The sequence below is a fragment of the Poecilia mexicana genome, unplaced genomic scaffold, assembly GCF_051168715.1.
Source record: "Poecilia mexicana isolate PSO_F unplaced genomic scaffold, ASM5116871v1 scaffold_23, whole genome shotgun sequence".
NCBI lineage: Eukaryota > Metazoa > Chordata > Actinopteri > Cyprinodontiformes > Poeciliidae > Poecilia > Poecilia mexicana.
In genome coordinates, this window is record NW_028263392.1 from 2,872,385 (window position 1) to 2,886,436 (window position 14,052).

The following is a 14,052-nucleotide window of genomic DNA, read 5'->3' on the forward strand; positions in this document are numbered from 1 at the left end:
TCTGAATCGATTACTTGTCTTTTGGTTTTTGCATTAATAAAGTCTCAGTGAAACTGTAAACTTTTACAGCTAATAATAACATGGTAAAAGATCATAGATGCCTAATAATTTCTTTAGTGTCTGGAGGACAAAAAATATAAGTATAAAACATTACATAAGTAAAATGCTTTATTTTATGTACTTTTAATCATAAATATTTTCATCAGAGCTCCCTGACTTTCTACTCTGCCCAGTGCAAAATGTAAAGTTTAGAACAAAACAGGTTTTACCTGTTAATTATGCAGCCCATTACACTGTAAAAATGATTTTTTTGCTATATTAAATATTAGTCATTAAAATCTAATCCAGCTACTTAGTTTGTTATTGTAATTCAGCTACGGCCATTTTCTACCAATATTTACCATTTTTGTTCTGCCTAAATATTTTCAGTAAAGTTGAACCTGTTGACTATTGGCTTATTTCATCAGTTTGGCATGTCAAATTATAAATGGTGTTTATGGGTTGTATTATAAATACATTTATAAACTGAATAAAATATAGAAACGATCACAAGACTTGTAGCTACGAGAGTTTGTGTCTGAGTGAGACTTAAATTTGGTTAATCTAGGCGTATCACTCATGCTAATGTCAAACATGCTAACAAAACGAGCTTTAACTTATACCGTTCCAAGTAGCTATTTTTAAAATTAGGTTGGAGCTGCAATATTTACTTTGTTATTAAACCTACATAATTACTACTCAGATAGATAGTATTTGATTTGCCTACGCCAGCTTAATTACATCCGCTACTCTATTTTGGTAACGGATCTATCTGAAGATTTCCATTAAAATTGACCTGCTTTATATTGGTGCAGTTTAACTTTAGCTACTTTTACTTTTTCTGTCCAGCAGCAAACAGAAAAGCACACGTGTTTATATGTTAAATTGCAAATAAATGAGTAAACTTAACAAATGTTAATAACGGTTATAAGACAGTAAGTTTTTGTCTTATAGGAAGAAATTATTACCATAAGTTTGTATCCACCTTTAGCTAGTTCAGTGATAGCACTATTGCTAAAGGCAGACTTGCTAGCAAGCTGATCTTTGTAAACCCAGAAGCATGTCACTTTGTTAGAATATATTTAAGAAACTTATTTCGGAAATACTTCAAACCCCATTTAAAAACATTTTTTTTGAAGATACCATTTAACATAGATTGAGAAAACTAGCAAAATCATTTTTGGAAATTATGTAGAATTGAACATATTTAGTTTTAAAAATAGATTGGAATTTGAATATATTATATATATATATATATTGTTCTTAAACTCACACCATATTTGCTCACCTTGCTTTTAAATGTGTAAAGCAAATGGCACAAGATTGCCCCTACAACTTAATCGCTGACTGTTTAGTTTATGGCTACTGTAATGCAAAACAAAGAAATTTGTGAAACCAAAACTGCATTATCATTAATTTTTTTTTTTTTTTTTATTAAATCATGAAGTAAGGGAATGAAGAAGCATAGGTGGAAAACTGGTGATGTGGATTATAAACATGGATCAGATTACACTTGTTCCAGCAGGTACCACCAGTTGTCAAGTGTTGGTGATGCCAGCCACCATCAGAGCTGCGGATCAAGCTTTTGTGTATTTTTAGAATCATGTGTCTTTTGGCTTACGCAGTCCTATTGTGTTATTGTTATTGTTATGTCTTTTCTTAATCACTACTTCCTGCATTGAAGCATTTAAAGATAGTACTCATTAGATTAAACAGAATTACGTAACAGGGAGAAGACAATCCCTCTGATTCTTTTGTCTTTTTTTCCCTTGTTCATTTCCGTTTCTCAGGTGTGCAGTGTGTTACCAGAGACTTGTAAACCTGATATGTGTTCACCGAGTGAGACGGTAACCTGAGTCCTGTCACAGCGGTGTCCAGTATGCACGCTGTTGCATCACAGCTTTTAGGCAAGACTGATGTTAAAGGCAGCTGTTGCCACCCTGCTGTTGCAGCCATGCTGCTCCTGCTGTTTCTTGGCTTCATTCCCACAGTGGCCCCTTGCCCACCACACTGCCTTTGTGCCAGTGATATCATTTCCTGCAGTGGGAGCAATCTGTCCACGTTACCCTTTGGTCTTCCAAGCTACGCCACAAGGCTGGACCTGAGCCACAACGCCCTAAGAGCCCTGCAGGTGGACTGGGTTTCCCAACCGTTTCAGCGGCTCACCACACTTGTTCTCAGCTGGAACTCCATAAGCCAAATCGAGATGGCCTCCTTCACTGCGACACCACGTCTCCTCCATTTGGACCTTTCATCTAACCAGTTGAGAGTTCTGAACTCATCCGTCTTCAGAGGGCTGACAGAACTTAAAGAGCTGCTCCTGATTGGAAACCAGATTGCCCAAATAATGCCGGGGGCCTTTAGTGATGTCAACAGTCTGCAGAGACTCTACCTCTCTGCAAACAGACTAACATCCTTCCCCCTGGGACTTTTTGAGGACCCTGGTGGACCACATAACCTGACCTTCCTGGATCTGTCATACAACAGGCTGTCCAAAGTACCCGTCCAGAGCCTGCTGTCTGTCAGCCGCCATGCCGGAATATATTTGCAGGAAAATCCTTTGCTGTGCGACTGTGCATTGATTGCTTTGCTTGAATACTGGCTTTGGAAACAGTATCGCCCACTGGTGGATTTCCAAGTTGGATACCAATGTAGAGGCACTGCAGTTCGAGAGGTTAATTGTACACATCAGGATTTGTCAGGCATACCCCTGGAGGCACAAAGCTATCGCATAGAGCCTGGCGATTGGCTAAGAGTACCCTGTCCTGGATTAGGTCTTCCTGTCCAGCAAAGGTTGATTGTCTTCTGGGTTACCCCAAGAACAGCACTGAATTCCTCAGCAAGTGATCCGAGTTCTCGTCTGTCGGTTTTTCCCAACGGCACACTTGAAATCCAAGGAGCGCTAATGGAAGACTCTGGCATATATGAGTGTGTGGTTGCTCGGGGACGCTACTACGATTCAGGTGAATCTCCAGAAGCCAGGGTCATGGTTGGTAACTCAAGTGTCTCCTCTACCACGGGCTTGGCTCGTCGCAGCAGCGGTGAACATTTCAACACGGCGTTCACCACCCTTGCTTCCTGTGTGATCAGCATCATACTGGTCCTGCTCTACCTCTACCTCACTCCCTGCCAGTGTCGGGAAAGTCGGGGCGGTGGCTCCAGGGGCTGTGGCGCACGGGCCATCATTCTCTGTTCGGACCCCAGAGAGGTAGAATCAGGACAAAGGCGTGCCAACGGAAAGAGGGTAGCGTTCTTAGAGCCTCAGGCAGAGGACTCGGATATTAGCGTCCCAAAAACACCGGTGATGACATTGGACCATATTTCCACTGAGGGAATTCTCAAAAATGGAAGTAGGACAGTGGGACACACCCTGACAGACCCTGCTCAGGAGGTGTAGTGAGGGAAAAGCACCTTCTTAACAACACTGTACTCTTAAAAGTCTTATTTTGTGTATTTGAAGTGGAAGGGAAAAAAACATTTCATGTAAAAAGTGAGTTATGTGAAGTAGCTTGTCCATTCTGGGTTGGGGAATTTGTCTCAAATGCAGTCTTTTAACAGAGTAGAATTTAAATTATGTCTATTCTCTGTGTGGTGTCTGTTCTATATTCAGAGTTCATATGGAAATGTCCCCGTTATCTCTGAGAATCGTTCATGCATGGATCACAGAGATCATAGAAACGTGGGAGGGCTCTTTTAAATTGGGCCAGTAGGGATATTTTCACACCTGACTGATGAGTGGAGTTGGAGGACTTTATCTGTCTACAGTGTCTAGCATGTGTTCTGGATAAAATTATAGTTTGTCCTTTTTTGTTAACTTTGTTTTTGATAACTTTGTTGTCTCATGGAATTTGTCATTTTAAAATGTTCCTTTTGGTTCAGCTATAAATCTATAAATGTTTCAAATCATCAATCAAATTTTAATATCAAAAACATCCCATAATGACCCACAGATTAACATACTGCAGTTTTGAAATGACCATTTCATTTATTTAAGTAAAAAATCTGTCCGAACCAGTCAGACCACAACCCTAAAGGTGAAAAAGTAAACGACCCCTTAACCTAATAACTGTTGTGTAACAACAACTGCAATCAAGCATTTTCATTGACCTGAAATGAGTCTTTTACAAATAAACATAATTGTTTTATTCAGCCATATTGGAAGGTTCTTGAGCTTGAACGACCTGAGATCATGCGGCAGAATCTCAATCAGATTTAAGTCCAGACTTCGACTAGGCCACTCCACAATCCTACATGCAAACTTTTAAGAGACATTCAGAGGAGGACTCACTGGTACTTTGGATCATTGTTCTGTCCAACCATAAAATGTTTTCCCAAAAGTCTTGAGTAGTAATTTGCACAGGGCGTATCCAGTAAATTTGAACTTAGCTCTCCAAAAAAAAAAAAAGTGTTAAACACAGAAAGTTCATTATTTTACAAAACATGCAATTGTTTTTTTTTTTCACATAGGGCCAGTTTGTTTTAAATAACTTTCCTCTTTTAATAAATGAACTCATCAGTGGGAAACTGGCTTTGCATGCAACAACATTATCTTTGATATTAGAATTAGCTTGATGATCTGAAACACTTTTGGGTGGCAAAAAAAGCAAAACCTGAAATGGGCACATATTTTTCGTCAGCACAGATTTTATATACAGTCGCTCTTAACTGGAAACCTCATCTGGTTTTTGTTTTTTTTAGCTCTGTCCATTTAACTCAACTAGAATTCAGCGTTGGCTCAAAATGACACACAAAGCAATACATGTATTATGTTCACATAAAAGTGGGCCTATTGACTCTCAAATGACAAGTTCAGTGAAAATTGTTGCTTGGAAATTTTCATGGTAATGTGGGACTGTGATGCTCGGCTTGCAGAGACACAACGCTAAAGCATGTAGGAGTAATCTGTTTTTGCATTGGTGTGAATATGGTCATGAAGAGTGCCTTTTATGAGAAACTCAGAATTAGTTTCAATGCAGTATATTTTAGTGGGAACTTGTCCTGATAAAAGTTGATGCAGATGAAACAGAAGCTGTGTTTCAAATTCAGATGAACGGCTTCCTCACAGACAAGTCTGTATTTCCACCACTCAACGTTTTACAAAATGCTACAAGCCTGTGTTCATGTGCAGAACAAGACGGATATCAGACGATACAGATATCATCTCTACAGCCAAATCAATAGATCATATCTTGAACTCACTGGCAAGAAAAACAGCAGAAATGCACTTTTGCCCATACAGTAGAGAAAATGACTATTTGTGAGAAGTTTGAGGAAGCAACACCTAAGGAGTGATGGTGCCAAAGGCAGTAGCCAGGAAATCAGTCAGTGACGACAGTAAGTTGGGATGCTGAATCTGCTTGTTACTCAATGTATCAACAAATAATTTCTTTTTGTAATTGAGAAAGACATCTATTGATGTTGCGCTGTTGTGGTTAGCTAAACTGGTGTTTCGTTATTTTTGGTGTCCCAGACTTATGGCCTTTTGTTTTTTGTTTCTTTATCTTGTGTCTTCCCTCATTTCACTTTATGTAGACACTAGCATGTTGTGTGACCTCAAAAACTGTTCACATGAAACCGTTACATGAATCCTCATAGCAAAGTCCAAAGCTTTGCTTGGCGATTTTTAGCAATTAAACTGGAGTCATTGGATGAGTCTTTACAACGCATCCTACCAACACTTAGCTTGTTGATTGGGGTTTTTGCTTTTAACATTTAATTTATTTTCCTACATTGCCTTTGGCAGTCATTGTGCAGTATAGTTCCTGTTTCAACATCACCATTGAAATGACGCATGGAGAAACAGAAGTGAAGTTCAGTTTTTCTTTTTGAAGCCATCAAAATAACCCAATGTAATTTTAGAAGATAAGCGTTTAAGATTAACGATAAAAATCTAAATCTTGTGTTCTGTGTCAATACATTAGAGTTTACAGACTGTTTTTATAAGTGTAGAATGTCAACCGTTGTAAATGTCATTGATTAGTCCTTAACAACTGTGTCCTGTTTGTAAATTAAATGTTGAACACTTCTCTGGCCATTAAAACGACTTTTAGTCATGCTAGAAATGACATGTTTGACATTAACACTGTTCATCAGTATCATTTGATTGAATACTAACGGAACACGTTTATATCAGATTTTACACTCAATCTTGTTAAGAGGTATAACAATTGTCCCAGGGTTTTCTGTTTCCACTGTCCTATGTGCACAAGATGTAGTTGCCATTAGTTGCGCTTCCATCGACCATATAATTGTGCAGGATGATGTTTCAAAAATAAATTTGGTTAATGGAAACATGGCAATTTCTTGTTTTTTTCAATAATGTTTTGGTGTCAGGATGAGGTGAATTTTTTTTGGCCATATATAAAGTGGTTTATTTAGCAAAACTGCAGTGGGAACACTTTTTATGTATCACAAGTCACATGATCAACAACGGATGTTGCCACTGGTGCAACCCACAAAGAAGACGACGACAGGAAGTAGTAGGAGGACATTGTGTTTTAATGACTTATTACATGAACAAACTTATTTACGTGTGATTTCATTTGAGTTTCTTATTTAACGGATACACAATAATTGTGAAATTGTGTTTTTTTGCACACATTTGTTAAGGAAACTCGGCTATTGGCTTTAAGGTTCAGGTTCTTCCAGTAGGGCAATAATCTAGTAATAATGAGTTTTGCAACTCAGATACACAAAAGGTTTTGACAAGAAAACAGAGTTAATGGCACTAAACCGTTTCAGCTTTTCCAATATTATGCAAATTGCTTTTACACCAGTTACTAGCCACACTAGGTTATCTAAAAACATGACTTATAAGGATCTAAACCAGAAGAATATAAGCCGAGTAAAGTGTGTTTAAAGAAAGAGTGTGTTCAATATACACTTTGCCACCAAATCGACTTAGTCAATTATTTACCCATGAAGTCTATTTTTTAAGTAAGGAGATCTACTGCTTCCTGCTGATGTTCTACCTCTGATTCAGAAGGCTTCTTCACTTCTGAACATGTTTGTAAGTAAGAAGCTCATAAGTTCCAGTCAGAACAATTACTCTAATCGGACCATTAAGGGCACTAATGGGACAATTAGGATGCATGAGTCACTGGCCATGGCTTGGATCGTTGTTTCCTGATGATTCAAAGATGTTACTCAGAGTGCCTTACTATTGGAGCCACTTAAAGCACTCGCAAACAGAGTGTCTGCATATCATAGCATGGGATTAAATAATGTTGTCAATGGTTCATTTCTGTAACCTTAACAGGCACTATAGTACATTAGCAGTGCCACATACCAGATGTATTATGTCTGAATGTGTTTTTGACTGCTCTTCATCCTGCAGTCAAAGAGCGATCTGACTTTTTGGGCAGACCTCTAAGCTGCAGAAGATACAATTTTATAGCTTTTGAGCATAAATCATGACATGAATACAGTTTATTCTGCTCCTCCATGAAAGTTCAGGTCCAAACATTCGTATATTTTTTGCAGCTACAGCAGCAAGGCAAACACTTGACAATTCAATCTTGATGAATATTGTGGAAAATGTATTTGCCTACATCCCGTCCACCTTGTTACACACACCGCTGGACAGATTCCCTGAAGATCGATCTGTATCTGCTAGGACAGAAGGAGTGTTTGGGCTCGGCCCGGAGGCTTCAGTCAGCCCAGATCACTATCACACAAATCAAAGAGATGTTTGCTTCAATGCCCTAGAGCTCACTGTGACCCACATTTCTCCATCTTTCCTTTGTCTGATCATTAGCAGCACATCACCACATCTGCTAACGTTTCTCCAGCTACACGTCCATGCTAGGTAACGCTGTCCTAACAGGGGCTTCTTTTCTGTTTTATGGTCAAGAAGAAAGTAGCAAAGGTGACATTTTGTCATGATGAATGAAAATGGAGTAAAATGTCTCAGAGCTGGAGGTGAGTCCAAGAACGACACGTTTGTCCTCTCATGTTTGGCCGCTGCGTTTTGCCTTGTGTGTTTTTGGTATTAGTGGGATATAAATCAAAAGAGGCGGTTTGGGTGGAAAAAAAAAAAAAGTCATGTTACATCAGAAGGATTTGATAATGACAAACAACCTTTTAGTTAACAAATCGCCTTTCCAGAAATCCTCTTACAGGCTTCTGCCGAGGCTACCGCAAAACACTGATCTTTTTACAGCAGCTCTTCAGAGACTACACACCCGTTAAACTGTTCACTTTTTGTGATTGAAAAACATAAGACCATTATAAAGCACTTTGGCTTTTGCCACCAATATTGCAACATTTAAAAACATGAAATAATCAGTTCACATACTTTTACTTACTGTTGTTTTAGCTTTAAATCTATCACGGTCATTTCTTGTCTCTGGTGACTGCATAGATTTAGTTCCTTACTTTGAATAGGACATAAATTTCTTCCCCTGCAGTCATGTTTGTTGATTTGGATGCATGAAAAATAAAATCTTGCTTCGTCCTCCATCATCTTGCAGGTTTTTCAGTCCAGGTTGGTGGCTTTGTGGACATATTCATAACTCCATCCACTGTGACAAAACCTTATTTTTGTCACAGCCACAAATATTAATTTAGGAAGATGCACCCATATGCAAGCCAACTTTTCCATTTTATATTTTCTCCCAAAGATAAAAGTTTTTCTTTAAATTGTATGGAATTTATGTCACAATATGTGGAAAAAAGCTTTTTTTTAAATGATTTATTATGAGCATTTGGTGTACCGCATATGGGTGACTAGTTTTGAACAAACAAAATGTCAAAGAAAACAAATTTAGTGCTGGAATATCAGAAAATAAATTTTGCAAATGCCATGAGCTCAGAGAGGAAGCAGTTTTAAGGCAGGTGCTGGACAGACACCTGAGGTATTCCTGTTTACTTTGTCGTGACATGTTGCTTTTCACAGGTCTGTAGCGTGACCTTCTCCATGTGCTGCTGGTGTCAGTCCTGTACAAAAGCCCAGAACACATTTTCCACTGCTATTCATCAGATAAAAATCTATGTTGTTACAGAGAGAGGGTTTATGATCTGCTGCCCTCAGTTAGGTGACTTATTTTTCATGGATGAGAATGAAGAAAAGCAGCAAATCTAAGGAGTTTTGTTTTCATTTTTTAAGCAGTAAATGGCTAACTTGTTTATGTGGAAGCATATCTAAGAAACGGTAGGCATAAGAAAAATGACAACAGCATGAAAACTGATTTAAATGATTAGTAGGCAGTGTGAAGATAACGTGATTGGCTGACTATTAGCTCCTACTGGCTATGAAGTCTGCCTCAGCTTTGAAGGGCTACTTCACAGTTTGTTGGAAAGTGAAAATACTGAGATTGGATAATTTAGTAATGGCCAGAAAGTCTTAAAAAAATCTTTACAGTGCCTTTTCAGGAATACTATCGAATTTTGTAGGACATAAAAAGAAAATACACGTATAGTTTAATGAATCCAGGACTGATTGATTCCTAAAGATTCTGTAAAAAAATGTTGTAATCTTACAATTCATTTTAGAACAACAAAAAAGGGCAATAATTCACCCTAGCCTGGTAAAAAAAAAAAAAAACAACATTACTAAAACTACAGGCAAACTACAATTCTAAAACAGGGCAGAAAATTGAAATCATCATTCAAAACTTCTCCTTTTCTCTGACTGGCTGGGTAGAAATTCTTTTGGAGGAATCCAAGTGAATGGGAGAAAGTCCAGACTGTACTCTGAAGTGAGAACTGACTCGAGCGATATTGCAGTAAACATGCAAAATTAGTCTTTTTTGAATTTCTGCTAATTACTGCACAATCAGTATTAATAGTCCAACAGAGTAGTTTGCAACAATGCCAATAATTGCCTCCTGTTGTCTTTATGGCAAAGTGTTTTGTGTTCAGTTAATTACTATTGTCAGAGTTGTGGTAAGGCCTAATATAATATGCTGTCCAAAGTTCTGTATTAATCACAGATCCTATTAAATATGCAGTAATTGCATGTGGAAATATTACCCAGCACTACAGAATCATTTACTCTATGAGTCGAATGTAAATGCAGTCATTTCCTGACTATTCATAATTCACCTGCACAAAATGAAAGTGTGGGCTGGAACTAAAATAGGAACACTAATGAAAAACAAAAAAAGACAATGGATCCATTTAGCAAATTGTTCCCATTGTTTAATTAACCTCATGTTCTTACTCGTGTTGCTGATGGATCGTCTCTAATCCAGTCTACCAGAAATCTGGACAACACACTTTAAGGCAGTCCTGTACTAAAAGAGGCTCTAGTTTCTAATCTGCAAAGGACTTTTAAAAAGGAAATTTTGGTCCAAAATCCAAACAACCTGCAGATGTTGATATCGTTTGGCGTTGATCCAGTAATGTTTGCGCCGCATGCTTATTTTGAAGTTGCATTGGCAACATGCGGCTCTGTGAAAACACATTTACCTCTTAAATATGTCTTCTGTTTGCTTTTATGTCATGTCTGAATGTTTTAGATCAGTAAATACATTTTTAGTAGCAAGAACCACGTAACAAAGATTTGAATTTAAAGGTTTAGTGAAGGAAGGGCTCAAAGGGACGGACAGATGGGGAGACTTGCTAATTGAGAATTGGACGAAGGCTCAGCGGAGCGCTACACCCTCCATTTTCATAGGTTTGGATTTTCTTTCTGAGTTTTGTGTTCCCTCAGAAACTCGTGTCTGTCCTCAAGAAATGAAATTCAAAGGAAGAGAGAATAAAAAAGGAAAGGAAATGGAGAGAAAATTAAGTAAAGGGAAGCAGCTGCCTACTCATTTCTTTGAGAAGAGAGGTGAGCAGCAGTACTGAGCTGTTTGAGCTCATCTCAGAGGGAAGGCACTGGCAGCACGTAAGCTCTTTTTAATGGTTCCATTTTAACTAATTTACTACCAGCTGTTATCGTTATAATTGAAAACACCACCGTTATCGTCGGCAAATCTGAGCATAAGACCAATAAATTAAAAATCTGCAACGTTAACACCCAGCCAGCTATCACAAAACAGAGGAGGCCAATATGAATGATGAATAAGGAAAAGACTACTTTCAGCTCTAATTACTACTTGGTGCTTGCTAGCGCTACATTACGGTTACTTAGCTTGTATTTGCCTTGCAATACTTAAAGGTCAGTATTATGTATTTCAGTAGCTCAATCAAGTAGCTATGTTACCTTCAATTATAATAAAAATGCTCCATATATATCAAACATGGCTTAAAAATAATTTGAGACAGTAATCCAGTGTTTCTCAACCCTGGTCCTCACCTCCCCCTTGTCCTGCATGTTTTAGGTTTTTCCCTTCTGCCACACACCTGAATTGTATCTCTGGGTGATTAACTGGCTTCTGCAGTACTTGATGGTCATGCAATCATTTGGATCAGCTGTTCTGGAATAGAGGCTCATCTAAAACATACAGAGCAGGGGGGCTGTGAGGACCAGGGTTGAGAAACACTGCCGTAATCCAACACTTTGAAATTGGGCCTCTGTCTCTTTAAGAAGTCTTTTTGAAACTCCGCCTTCAGGAAGTCATTACAACATGGCTCCTCCATTAACTTCTTAAAGTTTTTACCAGTGTTGCTCTGAGAAATATCTTGCATATTGAGCTCAGAAGATGTGCATTTCCACCAGATGTTTGCTAATTACTGCTGGCTAGTTTGAAGGAGCTGAGTGGGGGAGGAGTGGGGCTCTGTGATTTTGAAGCTCGGGTTGGAAACTGCAGCTCAGAGGAGGAGCTGTGCGCGGAAGGCGGGGTTAGGTCCAACAAGGAATTTCTGCACAGCTTAATGGTTGCCGTGGAGATTAAAAGATTTCCCAAACATCCTTCGAAAAGAATCACAACAAGGTATGGTTTTGATGAGGGAATAACATTATAACATGATGTAAAGCTCAAAAAAACGTAGACATAAAACTGCCCATGTAGCATTTGTAGCAAAGTTTAAGAAATGTGGGCATAAAGTAATTAATGCCTTTGTAGCAGGCATAGCCAGGACAGGTGCAGCGATTTCTAATTTAAAAATGTGTTATTGTGTCGTATCCTGTAATTCTTGGGTCCACGAAGAACCGAGGTGCCGTGCTCAATGTTAGCTTGATATGACGAGTTGGGTTATGGGTTTTGTGGACGCGTGGGTGTCTTTGCTTGCAGTTACTGGCCGATCCATACAGCCTGATCCACGCCTGTCCTCATAATGGGACAATCAAAACAGAAAATTGAAGGCAACGCTTGGCACACTGCACGGGCAGCAAGATTCCAGCTCACCACGAGTGGAAATCGGCGTGCTTGAACTCGTTCTTGAAAGCTCAGAACGATAAAGTGCTTCAGCCGAAAACAAGAGAGGGCTTAGCGGAGAGAATGGATGTTTCATCTGGTAAAAAGCCTCGGTTTAAGGTGCATATCAGAGGGAGCGGAGGAGGCAGACACGGGAGGGAACGTGATTCAGAGCTCAGAGACTGATGGCAGCTATTTGTTGATGGGGCGAGATGGAAATACTATGACTGTGGATCGGAGTGAAAGTAACTTTTCTTTGAAAGATGTGTAGGGAAAAAAATAATGTGAAGGACAAGCTTTTTTTTTTTTTTTTTTTAAAAAAAGGGGATTTTACAGGTTTAAATACATTGTGAAGCTTTAATTTTACGTGGGCTTTCAGCTGTGGGCAATGCGAAGGTGATTCATTTTGGGTTACATTGTAAATTGTACTTTAGCTTGCAGTGAGCAAGTTTCTTTTTTTATTGAGTGAAAAAAAAAACTTCAAACGCTTGTGCAGTAGAAGTGCATAAAAAAAATACTATCTGGTATTTGGGAGATCCGATTTGATTCACAGTGTTCAAAGATCGATTTAAGTTGTACGTCTTTGCACATTTGCATTACGCGGGCGCTCGTCCACCTTATATATTCTAAATAATACTTTTGATATTATTTTATTTCAGAAAAAGCTAGGGAGCTAAGCTAACCTAATACTGGTAGTTTAGGTGCACAAACTTAATTTGTCTATGGAATTAAATTGTTTTAAATAAATGTTCTATATGTTCACACTCTCTATTCCTCTTATCACCTAATTTAAAACAGAATCTCTAAACCCATGGAATAAAAAATTTGGTTTCTGAATCAAAAATTATTTCAGAAAGTTAGTTTTGTCACCAACAAGACTTAAGAATTAATGACTTGCAATGTATCCATATGATTAGCATTTTCAAATATGGCTCTTTTCTTGGAACCACTGTTTGAGGGGACCAGCACTGTCAAAATTCTTTATGCCTAAGTCCAACTTTTATTTTTTCCTTCTGGCTCTGATTAGTTATCTGTCTCACAACATACATGGTAACATTTCCAACAAAAATGTAAGAACATATATTTTTTTAAATTAAAGTTACATACTGCAGTTTTAAAGCAGTTTTTATCGACGCTACCAAATACAACTCGTGTCCAGTGCTTTCCCTGCTGCTGACCCAGATTCCATAGAAACAGGGTGAAAAGGAGAGACAACCTTATCTGTGAAGTAATTTCCTCTGTCTCTGAGGCAGGCGATGACAGCGCTGCCCTTTATGGTCACATCCAATATTTCAGTGTGGAAACAGGCTCACAGGCCGGGGACGGCAGTACCTTTCCGACGTCTTTGAAGGTTTTAATATCGGTACGGCGCTGCAGGCTGTGAACAAGCTGGGACGGCGAAAACACCAAACCCATCAAGTCCAACAGAAAACAACAACTGCTTTCAATTACGTTCAAGATTACTTTTTTCTAAGTACTGTACCACTTTTCTACTTTGGATTTTACTTTGGAATTGACATCAGACTGAAATACATTGAGAACCTGCTACTTTATCCTGCTAATTCTGACGCCAATTTGTCTAAATAATTGTTAGATTACTTTGCATAAAATACATTTTTCTGAACATCGTTCTGTCTCTTTAAATGCGTTGGAACACCTTGTAATTTCCTGAGTGCTTTATAGAAGATCTTTCTGGGTTTTCTCCCACCAATTTTGCATATCCAAAGTCTGATATTTTTGCTCATTCTTCTTCACAAAAGAGGTCAAGGTC

The 14,052-nt window shown here is 38.5% G+C and overlaps 1 protein-coding gene across 1 annotated transcript in view; it reads left to right on the forward strand.

Annotated features, from left to right (window-relative positions):
- The window catches only part of LOC106931787 (amphoterin-induced protein 2-like), a 45,735-nt gene extending 39,405 nt beyond the window's left edge, over window positions 1-6,330 (forward strand). Inside the window, exon 3 of the mRNA XM_015010134.2 lies at window positions 1,830-6,330. Coding sequence (XP_014865620.2) covers window positions 1,919-3,436 — 1,518 coding nt within the window. The 5' untranslated portion in view covers window positions 1,830-1,918 and the 3' untranslated portion in view covers window positions 3,437-6,330. The remainder of the gene's footprint in view (window positions 1-1,829) is intronic.
- Window positions 6,331-14,052: the final 7,722 nt, after the last annotated feature.